The sequence below is a fragment of the Sporisorium graminicola genome, chromosome SGRAM_4 (genome assembly GCF_005498985.1).
Source record: "Sporisorium graminicola strain CBS 10092 chromosome SGRAM_4, whole genome shotgun sequence".
NCBI lineage: Eukaryota > Fungi > Basidiomycota > Ustilaginomycetes > Ustilaginales > Ustilaginaceae > Sporisorium > Sporisorium graminicola.
In genome coordinates this window covers 81,513-98,744 of record NC_043734.1, presented here as the reverse complement: position 1 = coordinate 98,744, position 17,232 = coordinate 81,513, and the positions used below count along the sequence as shown (strand labels likewise).

General features: G+C 59.5%; 5 protein-coding genes across 5 annotated transcripts; 3 read left to right on the top strand and 2 right to left on the bottom strand.

The window, feature by feature from the left end:
• Positions 1-774: 774 nt before the first annotated feature.
• Positions 775-6,906, top strand: EX895_004511 (uncharacterized protein; the record flags this gene model as incomplete). The annotated part of the gene is made up of 1 exon (XM_029885105.1): positions 775-6,906. One exon carries the CDS (start codon positions 775-777, stop codon positions 6,904-6,906), a length of 6,132 nt encoding a protein of 2,043 aa, XP_029738347.1.
• A 233-nt stretch (positions 6,907-7,139) lies between these two features.
• Positions 7,140-9,038, bottom strand: EX895_004510 (uncharacterized protein; the record flags this gene model as incomplete). Its single annotated transcript, XM_029885104.1, has 1 exon — positions 7,140-9,038. One exon carries the CDS (start codon positions 9,036-9,038, stop codon positions 7,140-7,142), a length of 1,899 nt encoding a protein of 632 aa, XP_029738346.1.
• A 303-nt stretch (positions 9,039-9,341) lies between these two features.
• EX895_004509 (uncharacterized protein) lies at positions 9,342-11,765 on the top strand (the record flags this gene model as incomplete). Its single annotated transcript, XM_029885103.1, has 1 exon — positions 9,342-11,765. One exon carries the CDS (start codon positions 9,342-9,344, stop codon positions 11,763-11,765), a length of 2,424 nt encoding a protein of 807 aa, XP_029738345.1.
• Positions 11,766-12,066: 301 nt separating this feature from the next.
• On the top strand, positions 12,067-13,617 carry EX895_004508 (uncharacterized protein; the record flags this gene model as incomplete). Its single annotated transcript, XM_029885102.1, has 1 exon — positions 12,067-13,617. One exon carries the CDS (start codon positions 12,067-12,069, stop codon positions 13,615-13,617), a length of 1,551 nt encoding a protein of 516 aa, XP_029738344.1.
• A 202-nt stretch (positions 13,618-13,819) lies between these two features.
• EX895_004507 (uncharacterized protein) lies at positions 13,820-17,167 on the bottom strand (the record flags this gene model as incomplete). Its single annotated transcript, XM_029885101.1, has 1 exon — positions 13,820-17,167. One exon carries the CDS (start codon positions 17,165-17,167, stop codon positions 13,820-13,822), a length of 3,348 nt encoding a protein of 1,115 aa, XP_029738343.1.
• Between the last annotated feature and the right edge of the window lie 65 nt (positions 17,168-17,232).

Here is a 17,232-nt window from a genome sequence, read left to right as displayed (position 1 = left end):
GATTGGCAATAGGGACCCTTCTTAGAGACATCCTGCAATCAACGCTGGATTTCGTCGTCTCGTCTCGCCGGCCCATCACAATCGGTAAGTGTGTCCTTCGTCCAGATCGCAACGGAGGATGGTGTCAAGTCGCAACAGCATCCAAGTTGGTAACGGGATCGACGTTCAGCACATACTTCGATCACATGGAGGACCCTGTTCACGATCCAGCTTGGAGCCCTACCCTCCTGCTGCTCGAACTTGAGGCCATCTCTTCATCGTCCATACGCTCCTTCTGTCGTCACGAACCTCTGCGTTCTTGGACTCACACTCCAACCGCACGGATCACTCTTGCAGGCCTTTCTCGTTGCTCGCGAACTTGAACAATGTTGACTGAACAATGTTGACTGACATTCCGACCATCTTTGCTCCCCTCCAATTACTGCAGTCACCTTTCAAAAGCGTTGGCTCTGTCCGACTCGCTACCCACTAATCTCCTCAACAGACACTCGCAGCACCTTCAAATCGGCCCGTTCCCGATCGTAGGCTTCACACGAGTCCCGATCAAGGACAGATCAGCAGCGTCGCACAGACATCTCTGCATAGCCGACGTTCAAAACGCCAAGGACATCATCGTTCGCAGCTATCCGCCATTCGAAGCGATCGTCGAAAAAGAGCATCAGCCCATCCCACGGCATTGCTTGACGAGGTCGTCGGAACTTTAAAAATTCCCCGTCGTCTTTCATTTCGAATATTTGCGCAAATTCGCTGCGTTTGCTAATCGCGCATCAAGCTATGACGTTCCACCCGTCTTCACACGTCCACGCCGACGGCGGCGATGGAGACCACAATTTGTCAAGACCAACATCGCCTCGCTCCTCGGGCCGAGCATCCAGTCCGACTCGCACCAACGACGGCGATGGCGATGGTGAGGGTACAGCGGCTCGGCAGTCTGCCTCCGCTGTCATAGCTCGAGACTTCGTCGCAAGCGGCCGCGAAGCGTCAGAAGAGCACCAACGTTCTCGACAACCTTCAGCAGGACCCTGCATGAATTCCACCGACTACGCTTCTGTCGACGGTCATTCAGCACATCCCGCTCCGACAATCGTGCCCAGGGATCCGGCATCGCACATTGCTTCTTCGCAGTCCGCTGCGTACCCGGGGCGTGCTGACGACTTGGCAGCGAATCCGTCTGACGCGCACACGTCTTCCTCCTCTTCCAGCACCCGTCCTTCTGGATCGCCTCCGCTTACGACCGATCCTCAACCCCGTCGCTCCGAACACCTTTCTGCTTCTTCTGCGTCACCAAAGACGCCCAACACTGCTTCCAAGGCTGATTTTGACGGCCAAGCTAGCAGTGTTCGTACGCCTCTAAAGACAGCAACCTCAAAAGACAGCCCGCTCACCGTAGACGATTCGGACGACGACCAAGAACCTTCCTCTCTCTCAGCCAGCTTCCTTTCTCAACTCGACAAAGATCCGCGCACTCCCACCGCACGTTACTCTTTCGACGACCACCAAGACTACTTCCATCGCCTCGAATGGGAGGCTCTTATTGAAAAAGAACGCAGCTCCCCGCCTGCTTCTCAATCAAACCAGCGACAACCGCTCGACATGGTTTCCAGCAGCAGCAGCATTAATCAGCCAGATGCTGCGGCTTCGGCTGTCACTGCTGCTAGCCCTCCTTCCTCAATCAGGCGGTCCACGTCGTCCTCGGCCTCTACCGTACTCGGTGAACAGAGTCAATCCTCTCTCGACGCTACAGATGCCAAAAAGCCGGTCACCACCTCACGGAAGCGCTCCAACTCGGCAGGCGGCCCCGTCGAGTATGGCAGCTTCGGCGGACGAGGCAGCTACAATGTCCGACCTCGCCATGCCCACCCAGGTCCACCCGCACCCACCACCAAGATGATGCTCAACATGCGCAGCCCCCAACCCTGGGATCAGACGCAGTCGCGTCGCCCTGGATCAGCTCAAGGACGTCAGCGCTCCAACAGCCGTTCTGACGACCCCGTGGGTTGGGCGCAGAGGGCCAACTACAGCTTCTTTGCCGACTCAGGTATCCCAGGCACAAGCTTCCCGCACCCTGGTGTCTTGGCTCCCACCGGCAACCATGCGCCTGGTGAGGCGAGGACTTCAGCGGATGGCAGGCTACACGCGGGCGATTTTGAGAATACCGTGCAGCCATGGGACTCGCCTCGTGCGCCAAGGCGGTCGTTGACCATGACGCCGGGACAAGAGGGTGTGAAACGCTCCAAGCAGCAGACTGGACAGGTGGCGGCGGTCCCTTTGACAAGTGGCAGGCCGAGGGCCTACACAAGTCACTCGGTCGATGATGCCGATCTGCCAAGCACAGCGTTGCAGCGTCACCGCACAAGAGATTCTGAAAGAGTCACCACTGATGCTCAGTCTCTTGAGCGAGCTTCGATGGAAGGTGAGGGCGATGATGACCTCGGCGTCAATGCCAACGACGGCGACGACGGTGATGACGACGATGATGAACAAGGCAAAGACAAAGAGTCGAAACCCAAGCCTTCCGTCAAAGAACGCGCCCAATCCGCCATTACCAACATCCGCCTCTCGTCCAACTACTTTGCCCTCTACAAAGCCGCCGACCGCACCGACATCACGCTCCTCGTCATCGGCATCATCGCCGCCATTGGCTCCGGTGTTCCCCTGCCCCTCATCGGTATCCTCTTCGGCCAGCTCATCGACGGCTTCAACTCTGCTGGCTGCAACACCGGCGGCGGTCGACCAACCAACACTTCCGCCTTCCTCTCCTCCGTCGACGACAAGGTCGAAAAGATCGCCATCATTGCCGCGGTCAACTTCTTCCTCATCTGGACGTACACCACTTGCTGGTCCAATCTCGGCGAGCGACTTGTCCGCAAGATGCGCCGGCGCTACCTCGGCTCCGTGCTTCGTCAGGACATGACGTTCTTCGATACGCTTCAGCCCGGTGAGGTGGGTACGCGGCTCTCCGCAGATCTGTTGACCATCCAGAACGGCACGAGCGAGAAGATGGGCATCCTCATCTCGAGTCTCTCTTACTTTGTCACGAGTTACATTGTGGCGTTCATCAAACTGCCCAAGTTGGCGGGGCAGTTGGTGTCGTTATTGCCCGCTTTCGCTCTTGTCAGCGTGTTGGGCTCGAGGTTTGTGGCCAAAGCGCAGAAGAACACGTCGACGCACTTGTCGCATGCGTCGAGCTTGGCGGCTGAGGCGTTGAACAACTTGCCCGTCGTACAGGCGTTTGGCTCGCAGCCGAGACTGTCCAACATCTACCAGAGCCATCTGGAGCTCGCGAGGAAGCAGGGCACGCTCAAGGCGCTCGCGGCGGCAGGCGTGCTCGGCAGCTTGTTCTTTGTCGGCTACTCGGCCAACGCGCTGGCTTTCTTCTCGGGTTCGAATCTGATCGCTTCGTCTGGCAACCCCAGCACGGTGGGCTCGGTGTACACCGTCATCTTCTTGCTGCTGGATGCGTCGTTCATCGTGGGTCAGATCGCGCCCTATCTGCAGACATTCTCGGCGGCCAGTGGTGCAGGGCAGGCGTTGCGTGAAACGATCGACAAGAGGTCGCCCATCGACGGTACAGACACACAGCAAGGTATTACGCCTCAGCCGGGCGACGTCAAGGAAATTGCGGTGGAGCTGTCGGACGTCGAGTTCAGCTATCCGGCTCGACCGGACGAGAAGGCGTTGCAGGGGCTGAGCATCTCGGTGGCCGCAGGCCATCGTGTGGCCCTCGTGGGTCTGTCAGGATCGGGCAAGTCGACGGTGGCCTCGCTGCTGCAACGGTTCTACGACCCCACTTCGGGCCGCGTCACGCTCAATGGTGTCGATCTGCGCGACTACAATGTGCGTTGGCTTCGCTCTCAAATCGGAGTTGTTGGGCAAGAGCCGGTGCTGTTCGATTGCTCTATCATGCAGTCGATCGCACACGGACTGGTGGGCTCGCCTGCGCACGCACACCTGCACTCGACCGTCCTCGCCTTCTCGCAAGTCGGCCAGGAGAAAACAGGCACCGACCTCAACCAGGTGCTCACAACACCGGAACAGCTCGAACAGCTCGAAGAGATCAAGAAGCTCTGCACACGCGCAGCTCAACTCGCCGGCGCGCACTCGTTCATCGAAAAGCTGCCCCAGGGCTATGACACGCAAGTCGGCGAGGCCGGTGGAAAGCTCAGCGGCGGTCAGAAGCAGAGGATCTCGATTGCGCGGGCCATCGTCAAGCAGCCTAAGCTGCTTATCCTTGATGAAGCTACGGCCGCGCTGGATTCCCACTCGGAGCATGCGGTGGCGAAAGCGCTTGATAGCATCTCGGAAGGCGTTACGACTGTTGCTATTGCGCATAGGCTGGCGACAATCCGCAACTACGACCAAATCATTGTCATGGGTGCTGGTAAAGTGTTGGAGCAGGGGACGCACAAAGAGTTGCTGGCACAGAGAGGTTATTACTACAAGCTGGCTGTTGCTCAGGATACTGGTGCTTCGCATGCTGCTGATGATGGTGAAGTATCGTCGAGCGATGAGCAAGGAGAGGAGGTTGAGGAGGAACAGAGCGAGACGGCGGACGGATCGGCCCAGCAGCAGCAGGAACGACAGCGAAGGGGTCGACGTAGGATGGACGATGTTGTCGAAGGAGACGAGATGGAAGGACCTCCGGCTGTCGGTCTGACCGGTCCCGAACAGTCGGCGTCGCCCTCTCGGGATTCGAACCAGTCCACGTTGCACCGGAACAGTGTCGAAGATGCTGCCAACAGCAAGAGTCGTGCTGATCTTGCCGGAGCTCATGCGCATGGCAATGATGACCACGAACAAACCGAAAAGGAGGCGACTGAGGTTCCAAGCGAACAAGCCGCTCGACGCTATCCACCGCGCGTGATCTTCAAGCGTATCCTGTGGATGCTACGTCGCGAATGGCCGTACATCCTGCTCGGCCTGTTCACCAGCACGATCATGGGCGGCTCGTACTCGGGCGAAGCTGTGCTCTTCGGTCACGTCATCGAAGCGCTCAACCCGCAATGCCGTAGTCCCGACGGCGTCCGTGCGTCGGGCCGACAGTTCGGTCTCTACTTCTTCATCCTCGCGCTTATCCAGTTCTTTGCGTACTCGATCAACGGTCTCGTGTGGGGCCTCGTCGCCGAGCGCTTGCTCTTCCGTCTGCGTCGCGTCTCGTTCGACACGATGATGGATCAGCGTCTCACGTGGTACGAAGCACAGGACAAGAACCCAGCTTCGATGATTGCCTCGCTTTCCAATGACGCCAACAATCTCGGCGGCGTGACGGGCACAGTGATCGGCACGATCTTCTGCATCTTTGTCAACCTCATCGCCGGGATTTCCGTGTCGATGGCCATCGCATGGCGGATTGCGATCGTCATTCTCGCGCTGGTGCCCATCATCCTCGCCGCTGGTTATCTGCGCCTGAAGGTGCTGGCGGATTTCCAGAAACGCCACGAAACGGCTTACGTCAAGTCGAACTCGCTCGCCATCGAAGCGGTGCAGTGCATCAAGACTGTTGCCAGCTTAGGCCGGGAGGAAGACGTGATGCGCAAGTTCGAGAGATCCTTGGAGAATCCCTACCGCGAGAGCATGCGGCACTTCCTGTTCGGCAACGTGTTCTTGGCCCTGGCGCTCAGCATCAGTTACTTTATCTATGCATTTGCGTACTGGTGGGGTAGCCAGAACATTGCCGAAGGGAGATACTCGCAGACGGCGTTCTTCATCGTGCTGCCAGCGCTGCTGTTCTCGGCACAGGCCAGTGGACAGCTGTTGGCGTTTGCACCGGATTTCTCCAAGGCGCACGTGTCCGCTGCCAACTTTTTCCGGTTGATGGATCAGAGGCCCAAGGCGGTGGAGCGGCAGAAGCTGATCGAGCGCGAGAGGGCCGAAGCGAAGGCTGCGAAGCGAAGTGGTGGTGGTGGTGGTGGTGGTGGTGGCGCGGGTCTGTTCCGTCGTGGACGAGATGACATTCTTGCTGCTGCGGAGGCTAAAGACGATGTTGAGACCAGTGGTGTTGCTGGGTCGGCAGATGCTGTGGAGAAGAAGGGACCGTCGACGATCGAGTTTGACCATGTCTCGTTTACATACCCCACACGAGATGACCCGGCGCTCAAGGATGTTTCGCTTCGCATCCCCGGTGGATGCTTTGCAGCCTTTGTGGGCCAATCAGGCTCAGGAAAGACTACAGCCATGTCGCTCATCGAGAACTTTTACACCCCTGCTTCAGGCACCGTTACCGTCGACGGCCTCCGCACCGACCGTACACCGGACCACATTCTTCGTCGAGACATCGCCATCGTACCGCAAGAACCTGTCATCTTCTACGGCACTGTGCGGTTCAACGTCCTCCTCGGCCTGCGCCCTGACCTTGCACGCGCCACCTCGGCCTCCACGGTTCGTCGACGCCGACGAGGTAAGCACCTGACGCCACTCGAACAGGAAGCGGCGGACGACGATGCAGCGCTCCTTGCCCCCTACAAACCAGACACAGCCTGGCAGACGTCGATCCCCGATTCGCTCGTGGTCGAAGCGTGCCAAGCGGCAGGGATCCACGAGACGATCATGCGCTTCAAAAAGGGCTACGACACACTGATCTCGTCGTCGCAGCTCAGTGGCGGACAGAAGCAACGCCTCTCGATCGCACGTGCCCTCATCCGCAAACCGCGCCTCCTGCTGCTCGACGAGAGCACCAGCGCACTGGACAGCCAGTCGGAACAGGCATTCCAACAGACGCTCTCGGCCATACGCCACAAGGGCGACTGCACCATCTTGGCCATCGCGCACCGCATGAGGACCATCAAGGATGCCGACGTCATCTTCCTCTTCGAAAACGGCGAGTTGGAGGCGCAGGGCGGGTATGCGCAGTTGATCAAGCAGAGCGATAAGTTCAAGGCCATGGTCAGCTATCAGAGTCTCAATTAGGTGATAGAAATTGTTATCGAATAGCAATGAAGAAAAAGAAGAGGTTTTTGACGCAATCACACAACTCACGAGCAGACACGCGGGTTGTCGGGGGTTTGACTGACACTGTGCGCACAAAAGTGTGTGGATTTTGAGCAGTGAGAAAAAACTATGCAGCAGATGATGTTGTGGTTCGCGATGACAAGCAAGATCTTGGCTCGACAAGCCAGTTTTTGGATGGTGGAAACGTCGATCTAGACGGCAGCAGCAGCAGCAGCCGGCGGGCCCAGATACCTCCTCAACACGGGGTTGTTGGTCTCCTCGTGGTACTGGTAGCCCAACTCCTTCAAGAAGGTCTCCAGCTTCTCGTTGTCTTCCTTGGGAGCTTGGATGCCCAGCAAAATCTTCCCCATGTCCGCACCGTGATTCCTGTAATGGAACAGCGAGACGTTCCAGCCGCTCTGCATGCCCACCAAGAACTTCCGCAGCGCACCGGGGCGCTCAGGAAACTCGAATCGGAAAATACGCTCGTTGGGGACGCTCGTCTTGCCGCCCACGAGGTAGCGAAGGTGCGACTTGGACACTTCGTCCCCCGACAGATCGATAGGCGTCATCCCATCGGCGGTGAGTGCGGCGAGGATGGACTCGAGTTCGGAGGAGGATCCCAGCGTGGATGCGGCGAGCTGCGCGGTGGTGTCGGCGATCGAGGCGGTCGAGGAGGCCAGCTCAGACGAGTTCGACGTGGAGAGGGTCTCGGGTACGGGTACTGCTCCGGGCGCCTGTGTCTCGGCGGTGGCAGGGGTAGCAGCAGCAGGAGGAGCTTTGGAACCGTTGAGCATGAACGACAGCAAGATCTGTGCCTTCTTGCTGTCTCCATAGCGATAGCTAAACTCGGTGACCATTCTCGGATTGATGTGGTTGTGCAGCTTGAGGAACGCACCCGGCTGCTCTGGGATCTCAACGCTGAGCAGAGCTTCCTTGTTCTCGCCCAACTCGGCGCGTTCAGCGACGAACCTCAGTCTGCCAAAGTTCATATTTGCGCCCGAGACAAGCGCAACAAACTTCTTCCCAGACCCCTGCAACCCGTGTGTCGCAATGTATCGCTTCATGCCCGCAATGGCGAGCGCACCGGAAGGCTCGGGGATGGAGCGTGTGTCTTCGAACGTGTCCTTGATCGCAGCGCAGATCTCGTCGTTGGAAACACGCACGACGCCGTCGACCGTCTGGCGGCAGATGCGGAAGCATTCTTCACCGACGATGCGCACCGCTGTGCCGTCTGCAAACAACCCCACTTCGTTGAGAAGCACGCGGTGGCCGGCTTCGAGCGACTGGGCAAGTGCGTCTGCGTCAAAGGTCTCTACTCCAATCACCTTGACGTGCGGAGGGGCAATGCGTTTGATGTATGCAGCGACACCGGCCAGCAGGCCGCCGCCACCTACGCAGCAGAAGATAGCATCGACGTTGGACATGTCGGTCTGGCGGCAGATCTCGACACCGATGGTTCCCTGCCCCGCAATGACACGCGGGTGGTCGAAGGGCGGGATGATGGTCAACCCGTACGCCTTGGACAAGCGCGTGCACTCTGCCTTTGCCTCGTCAAAGTCCTGCCCAAACAACACCACTTTGGCACCCATGCGCTTGACGTTGGCCGTCTTGATCTCCGGCGTGCCCTTCGGCATGACAATGGTGCACGGAATGCTCAGGTGTGCACCGGCCATTGCCACCCCCTGCGCATGGTTGCCCGCAGAACACGCGATGACACCCTTCCACTTCTGCTCTGAATCGAGCTGGCGCATCATGTTGAACGCCCCGCGTAGCTTGAAGCTGAACACGGGCTGGAGATCTTCTCGTTTGAGTAGCACCTGACATCCCGTTTTCGCCGAGAGGTTGACACCCGGTTGCAAGGGGGTCTGTTTGACCAGATCGTAGACGTCGGCGTTGAGGATCAGACGGAGGTAGTCGGGTGTGTTGTCGGCTTGCATAAGGTGTGCGGGCAGGTCGGTGTAGAGGTGTGTGGGCGGAGAGTTTTCCTCGGAGGGTGTGGGGGGCACAGTGGGTGCGACATCGTTTTCGGTCAGAGCGCGGCCAGAGGGGAAGGGCCCTGCGAGGTAGGCCGCTGTTGAGGTAGAGGAGGAAGAGGCGGTGGCCGCCATTGTGAGGCGGATGATTGAAGAGAGACTATGATGGTGGTTGGTGGTCATAGACGGTCCTATCAAGCGGTAAATCGCCGAGTCACAGTCACAGTGACAGAGAGAGAGAAGATAGACACATACTGCTCTGCTCTTCTTGCTGAGCTAAGCATGACAGAATGCGAGTCGCCTCCACCGAAAAGTGTCAAAAACCCAATCAAAAAATTCTGAGAAGATTCAAGATTTGGCTGAAAAAGAAAGTGTTGTTCTTCTTGCTCTGTTGCTACCAACACCATCTCGTCATTGCGTGATCGTCAAGCCGTAAACATGGGTCGACAGCAAAGGAAGGAGGACCGACAGGCGCGCAAGAAGACCAAGATCTCGGCTACCCAGTCCCACGCCAAGAATGCTTCCGGTGCCTCCAACAGTGTCGGCAAGCAGACCACCAACGCTGGGTTCGTCTTCAACAAGAACCAGTTCACCAGCCTCATCAACAAGGGCAAAGCTCGCCAACAGCAACAGATACAGCAGCAGCAGGTAGCCGCTCAACGAGGATCAGCAGTAGCACCAAATGGAACCCAAGCCAGAATGGATATGGACGTGTCCACGCTCGGCGATGCGGCCGAGGGCAGTGCAGCCGCAGCAGCTCGATTGCGAGACGAGATTGCCGGAGCAGCAGCGACATCCAACTCGCACGACGTTGCCAATGAGGCAAACGAGGATGGACCAAGTGCCTTCTTTGCAGCTTCAGGGCTACAACTGGACCCTACGCTGACCGGAAAGCGTGACAGTTCCATCAAGGCGTACATGCGCGAGCTGCGCAAAGTGGTCGACAATGCCGATGTGCTGCTCGAAGTGCTCGATGCCCGTGATCCGCTTGGATGCCGATCTCTCGAGACCGAAAGAATGCTTCTTCGAGCAGGCAAAAAAATCGTTTTGATCCTCAACAAGATCGATCTCGTGCCCAAGTCGAATGTCGAAGCATGGCTCCGATACCTTCGTCACGACTTCCCCACGCTCGCCTTCAAAGCCTCGACTCAATCGCAGCGCACCAATCTCTCGCAGGGTGCCAACGCGGTCAACTACTCTAAACCCACCACCAACACTGCAGGAGCAGACGTGATCACAGGTGGGTCCGAAGCCATCGGTGCCGGCGCTCTACTGCAACTCATCAAAAACTACTCTCGCAGTCTCAACCTCAAGACCTCCATCGCAGTCGGCGTCTTTGGTGCACCCAACGTGGGCAAATCGAGTGTGATCAACTCGCTCAAACGCGCGCGCGTCTGCAGTGTCGCTTCCACGCCCGGCCACACCAAGGTGGTGCAGAGCGTGATGCTCGACAAATCGGTGCGCCTGCTCGATTGCCCCGGTATCGTCTTTTCCGACGAATCCGCCGCTGGAGCCGCTGCGCTCGGACTTTCCCCCGAAGAAATTCAGATCAGACGTCAATCGGCTCTGCTGCGCAATGTCGTCAAGGTGGAGCTCGTCGAGGATCCCATCACCCCCGTCGAGGCGATCATGGCCAGGGTCGAGTCGGAACACTTGATGCAGGTGTATGGACTCGAGTGGTTCCAGGAAGGTGATGCCCAGGATCTCTTGATGCGGATCGCCGTGCAGCGCGGGAGGATGGCTAGGGGAGGCAAGATCGATATCGAGGGCACTGCGAGGAGCGTGCTGCACGACTGGAATGTTGGCAGGATCAAATACTACACGCATCCCCCTGCGTTGCATCGTTCTGCTATCCTTACGGATCATTCCAAGCAAACTGGCGGTGGTGCGGCAGATGCCTTGACCAGGAGCATCGGTGGCGTCGAAGCCGAGGAAGGCAAGAAGCTCGAGCAGAGCTCTGCTATCCTGAGCGGGTTTAGCGAGGCGTTCGATCTGGCAGGCTTGTTGGGCGAAGCGGATGCAGAGGTTTTTGGTGTGGGGACGGGGCAGTCGAGCTTACCGCTGCCTGAAGCTCCCGCGCCAAGATATGCTGAGGAGGAAGAGCCGGAAGAAGAGATCCAGGACGACCATGAGCCTGTGGTAGCGGTCGAAACAGCAGCACAGCCGGTGGAAGAGGCGGATACATCACGTCGATCCACACTAGGCAAACGGTCTCGAATGGCGGCTTCCGACTCGGACGACGACAACGACGACTCGGATGACGACGATGCAGCGTTTGCTTCACGACGTCGGGCGATCGGCGTTCCCGGACTGGACCCTCACTTTGACGACGACGACGACGACGAGAAGCAAGCCATTCCCTCCGACCTTCCCGCTACCACTATTGATGCTGCTACCGCCAGCACCAATGGATGGAAGGACAAACTCACCGCCAAAGCCGCAGCCGCATCTGCCACTTCCAAGCGCACCGCCGAACTCTCGCTCGCCTTTTCCGCCGAGGAGTTGGCGCAGATGGCCCCCTCCACAGGCGCCTCGCGACGCAAGCTCAAGAAGCTCAAGAAGCGTGCGGACCGCGCGGGCGCTGGGCTGGTGGGTCAGTTCCAGGAGCACAAGCTGGGTGAGGGCGAGGCAATGGCGAATGACGGTGGCGATGGCAAGGGGATCGGTGGGGGCATGTTTGGTAACGTGAAGGTGAATGGCGGAGCGAAGAAGGTCGCACAGGCGGCGAAGAGGAAGGGCACGGGAAGTATGTTTGATGTTCTGTTGGAGGGTCAGGATATGGAGAGTGAAGATGAGGTCGAAGATGAGGCCAAGGGGGACAATGTGGACAAGGCAGACGACGACTTTGAAGAAGAGCTGTAGTTTTCGCTCTAGCTTTTTCGATTGCAATCAAAGAGGCCCTTGGAGAGGCCATCCTCATCAGCAGTACGTTCGACAATCTGCATGTGCGTGCTTCCTCTGAAGCCAATGGGTTGTGTTGGGTGCAACAAGTGCCACTTGGACGAGATTGAGCGAACATGTCGAGCAAGAGACTGAGAAGACAGGGTCTTCCGAGATCCGAATCACAGCGTGACTTTTCTCATTTCTTCTTTTTTGTCGGGCCGCTTCTTGCTTTTCTTCTCGACGCATCAGACTCTTCCAACGACGATAAGGGCAGAGGCAAATGATCTCCACAGCCACTTCCGCAGCAAGGCTTGCTGTCACACGGCATGCCCCAATAGCCGGACAACAGCTGCGCACGCGCTACCGCAGCCCGTGCTCGCTGTCACGGTGGTCATCCACCTCTTCCTACTCCTCCTCAGACTCTCCAACATGCTCGACAGATCTCATCGACGAACTCGAACACCGCGGACTCGTCGCAACGCTGACTTCGCGCGCTCTGCGCTCTCATCTCTCCACCGGCCCGCGCACTGTCTACTCGGGCGTCGACCCGTCCGCCGACTCCCTGCACGTGGGCAACCTCCTGCCCTTGCTCACCCTTGCACACTTTGCACGGTTCAACCACAACCCGATCGTGCTCGTTGGTGGTGCCACGGGGAGTATTGGCGATCCGAGTGGGCGCAGCTCGGAGCGGAATGCGCTGGACAAGGAGACGCTCGAGGGGAATGTGGAGGCGATCAAGGCGCAGTTGCGCAGGTTCTTCGATAACGTGCAACAGTGGTACCGTTCAGAAGAGGGGTACCAACGGAAGGCGGGGAGCGGGGGGGAGCGGGGTGTGGAGCTCGGAATGGGTGTGCGGATGATGAACAACTACGACTGGATGAGCGGGATTTCCTTGCTCGATTTCTTGGGCGGTGTCGGGCGGCATGCACGCCTAACCCATATGCTGGCGCGCGACTCGGTCGCATCCCGCCTCACCCCGGCATCCACCACCGGAGGGGCAGGCGGGATGTCCTACACGGAATTCTCCTACCAGCTGCTGCAAGCGTACGACTTTTCGTTGCTGCACTCGGCGCACGGCTGCACGGTGCAAGTGGGCGGCTCAGACCAGCTGGGCAACATCACTGCGGGGATTGACCTCATCCGGCGGCTGTCGCCCTCCGGGTTGACGGACGACCCTGCGTACGGGCTGACGCTGCCGCTGCTGACCACACACACGGGAGAAAAGTTTGGCAAGAGCGCCGGAAACGCCGTCTGGCTCTCGGCGGACAAGACGAGCGACTGGAGCTTCTACCAGTTCTTCCTGCGCACGACGGACCAGGATGTGGTCCGCTACCTGCGCTGTCTTACGCTCCTACCCGCACAGCACATCGACGACGTGCTGCGCGTGCACAGTGAGGCACCCAGACTGCGGCACGCGCAGCAGACACTGGCGATGCACATGACGCGCCTGATCCGCGGCACCCCAGCGGCGGACAAGTGCAGAGCCCTCGCGCAAGTCCTCTTCTCGCACACGTCCAGCGACGACCCACCCGCCGCGGCGAAACACGCCCTGTCGCAGATAGACACCGCATCGCTCGGGGCCGAGGGTCTTCTGGCTTCGCTCCCGCGCGAACACGTCGTCGGCGCCGACCTGACGAAGGTCGTGGTCGCCGCTGGTCTGGTCAAGAGCAGGGCCGAGGCCAAGCGGCTCCTGCAGAGTGGCGGGCTGTATGTGAACAATGTGCAGGTGCAGAGCGCCGGTGCAGCGGTGCGCGCCGAGGATCTCGTGCACGCCAGAATGTGCCTGCTGAGGGCGGGCAAGTCCGCGGTCAAGGTCGTGGTGGTTGAGTAACTTAGGTGCTCGGCGCGCCTGCGAATTGAGGAGATCCTAGACTTTACCCTTTTCAAGAGGCGTGTGTAACGTGGGTGTGTGTGTGTGTGTGTGTGTGTGTGTGTGTGCGTGGGTAAGCGTTGTTCATGAGGGTGTTCAGATTGCGAGCAGAAGGAATACAGGTACACCAGCGACGAGCAAGAGCCACCGCGGGAAGGCTTACTTAGACCGATTCGGCATCCGACATGTCAACATCCTTCTCCTCCTCATGCTCATCCTCATTCTCATCCGGGACATCGCCGAGCTGATCACCAAACGTCTCGTCGCACGCGCCCTGGTGCGCCTCTTCCTCGTCGGCATCGACACCCAACAGTGTATCCATGGCCTCGACGCTGTACTCGAGCATGCTCGCCTCGATCAGTGTGCGGTCGGCGCGCTGCCAATGCCTCTCGGTATACGGCAACAGGCCCTCGACGAGCGTGCCCAGGTCCACGATGCTCTCGCGGTGCAACCGCCTCTCGCGTGCCCTCTGCTTGTCGCTCACCACCGCCACAATGCCCAACTCCTCGTTCTCCAGGCGCTCGGCCAGCGCGGCACGGTGCGACTGGAGCGACGAGCTGAAGATGCGGAGCAGGTGCGCGGCCGTGTGTGTCGAGAGGATGGCGTGCAGCAGCGTTTGCGCGATGGCCGAGGTGCGCGTGGACGTGTTCCAGTCCCGGATGTAGATGAGCAGCTGGATGAGGTGCGCGGGCGGGAGCGCGGCGATGATCGCGTCGACCGACGCGAGTCCCGTAATCGACGTCGCGTCCGCTTCGTCTGCGCCACTGCCGGATTGGGAAGTGGTAGAGGCAGCAGCGGGTCGACGACGATGCGTCTTGATCCCGACCGCTGCCAACGCCGCATCATCCTCGCCGATCAACTTAACCTCATCATCGTCACCGCCTTCCTCGTCATCGCTACCTTCGGCTAGGACCGAGGCCAAGAGACCACCGTCTTTGACGCTGGCTTCGGGCCGGCTGCTGCTCACATGCGTAAACAGGCCCAGCAAGCGCCTCGGCTGCCCCAGCTGGAGCGCGAGCGAGATGGCGTTCTTCCAATCCTTCTGGGTCAGCAAGTTGCCGAACTGCTGTTCCATCCTGACCTCGTCCTCTTTCTCGATGCGCTTCTCCTCCTTCTCCTCCTCTGTGCGGTCCTTCCACACGGCTACGGTGCCGTCGGCAGCTGCGCTCACGAACCACGCCTCGCTCCTTGCCACGGCCAGACTCCACACCTTGTCGTCGTGCGCATCCACCGTCGTTGCACACTCCTCGTCCTTGATGTTCCACACTTTGACCAGCCCGTCGCCCGCACACGACAGCAGCTGCATGCCCGCCGCAATAAACGCCAGCTTGAGCACGCTGTTCGTATGGCCCTGGAACAATTTCACCGATGAGAATGTCTTGAGCGACCAGAGGCGCACCGTCTTGTCGCCCGAGGCCGTGGCGAGCGCCAGGTCGGTGGGCGAGAAGCGGCACGCCCAGATGCCGCGCTTGTGGCCCTTGAGCGTCGCGAGCGTCGCCAGGCGCGCCGAGGCAGCGCTGCTGCCGGTGCGGGGGTGGAAGGTGAGGGCAAAGACCTTGGCAGTGCGGTCCTGTGAGCCCGTGGCGAGCATGGCGTTGTTCGGGCTGAGGTCTAGGCAGTTGATGTCTTTTTCGTGGACGCGCTGCGTGGTGAGGCTTTTGAGGTGCAGAGGCTGGGTGATGCTGGAGGTCGAGGAGAGCAGCGTGTTGATGGGTGAGAGGTCCCAAATTTTCACCGTGCGGTCCTGGGAGGCGGTGACGATGAACGGTGCGTACGGTGCACCTGGAGCGGAGGGGCGTCGGGCGAAAGCGATGGCGCCGACGGACTCCGCATGGCCTTCGCAGATGCCCACGCACACCCACTCGCCCTCCTCGCCGTCACCTGCAGTGTCCACGGCAGTAGCAGCAGCAGCGTGGCGCGGCACTTTCCGCCCAGCGTCATCCGACCCCTTCTCCTCCACTGCAAAAGACAACCGGGATGCAGGCACCCAAGCCCAAATCCTCGTCGTCTTGTCCTTGGCACCCGACGCGAGCAAGCGCATGTCCGGCGAACGATCAACACACAGCACGATATCCGTATGTCCCGCCAGCAGCTCCACCGTCGTCTCGTCATCACGTCCCAGCGTGTACATCCGCAGCGACCGGCTGTTTGTCGCCACCGCCAGATGCGTCTCCTCTGCCCCCGCAGTCGACAGCAGTGCCAAGTCTACAATCTCGTCGTTGAACCCGATCAGCTGGCGTACCTTTTTCAGCGGCGCTTGCTCGGTGAGAGAGCGGAAGACGATGTTCTGGTCCGCATGGATCGAAACCAAGCATGGAGAAGGGGAGGAGGTGACAAAGTGGACGGCGGTGATGGCGCGTGTTTCTTCGTCGCCGTCGTCTTGGGCTTCGGCGAGGGATCGCTTGGAGCGTTGTTGTTTGGCTTGGAGCGCGAGGTGCTCGTTGAAGCTCTTTGATTCCCGCGCGATGATGGTGCACGACGCGACGTCCCAGAGTCGCACAGCGCCGTCGGAGCCGCCGGTCCAGAAGACGTTCTGCGAGTCGCTGCCAAACGTGGAGGCTGGGAGAAAGCCGACCGACTCGATTCCTTCGTTGGCAGACAGCGTTTCGGCTTGCTTCCATCCAGCCGCTGCGTTGGCCGCACCAGACTTGGCAGCTGCAAGACGCCAGACGACCAGAGTGCGATCGCGCGAGCCAGTGACAACAGCAGCGCCGTCGTCGGTGACAGCGATGCCACGGACAACCGAGTCGTGCCCAGCGAGTGTTGCGACGGGTTTATGCAGTTCGGCCGGGTTGTTGAGGTCCCACACACGCACTTTTCCATCTACGGAACCCGTGAGCAGCTGAATCGTCCGAGAGTTGGCCGGAGCCTTGGCTTTGGTCTTGTTCTTCTTGCCGCCAGTAGTCGCGGTAGCCGCCGGTGCCGATGTCGCAGGCGGCATGTTCCACGCTAGCGCCGACACGACGCCAGCATGCCCCTTGAAAGCATGTGTACAGAACCCACCCTCGATGTCCCACACTTTGGCAACACCGTCGGACCCGCCCGTCGCCAGCAGCGTGCCCGTTGGATCGACGCACATCAGGTTGACCTGGCTCAGATGGCTCTTCGGGATCGTCCGCACAAGCTTGCACTCGGGAAGCGCATAGACACTCAGTGCAAGCGAGCGCGATGCCACAACCAGATGCGAGCCTGTCGGCGTGACGGCAAGAGCGGTCACTTCCTCGGTGTCGCCCTCGATGCGCTGTACGACGTTTCCCGTAGCCACCTCGACGACGGTAACCTGCTCGTTGAGCGTGGCAAAAAGGAGATCGCCATCGGGAGTGAGAGCGGTTGCTCCGCCCGTGTAGAAGGGTTCGAAAGACCGGCTTTTGGCAAACGAGGTTTTGAGTCGATGCGATTGTGGTTGTGAGGATGTAGTTGGGGCTGAGGAGGAGGACGTGGAAGCTTGTTGTTGCTGAGCAGCTAGGATGCGTTGGATCTGATCCGGCGTGAGGACCTGTGCGTCTGCCATCTTGACGCTATGTTTGATCGATGATGGTGGTGAGGATGGCGAGGATGGCGAGGATGAGAAGTTGA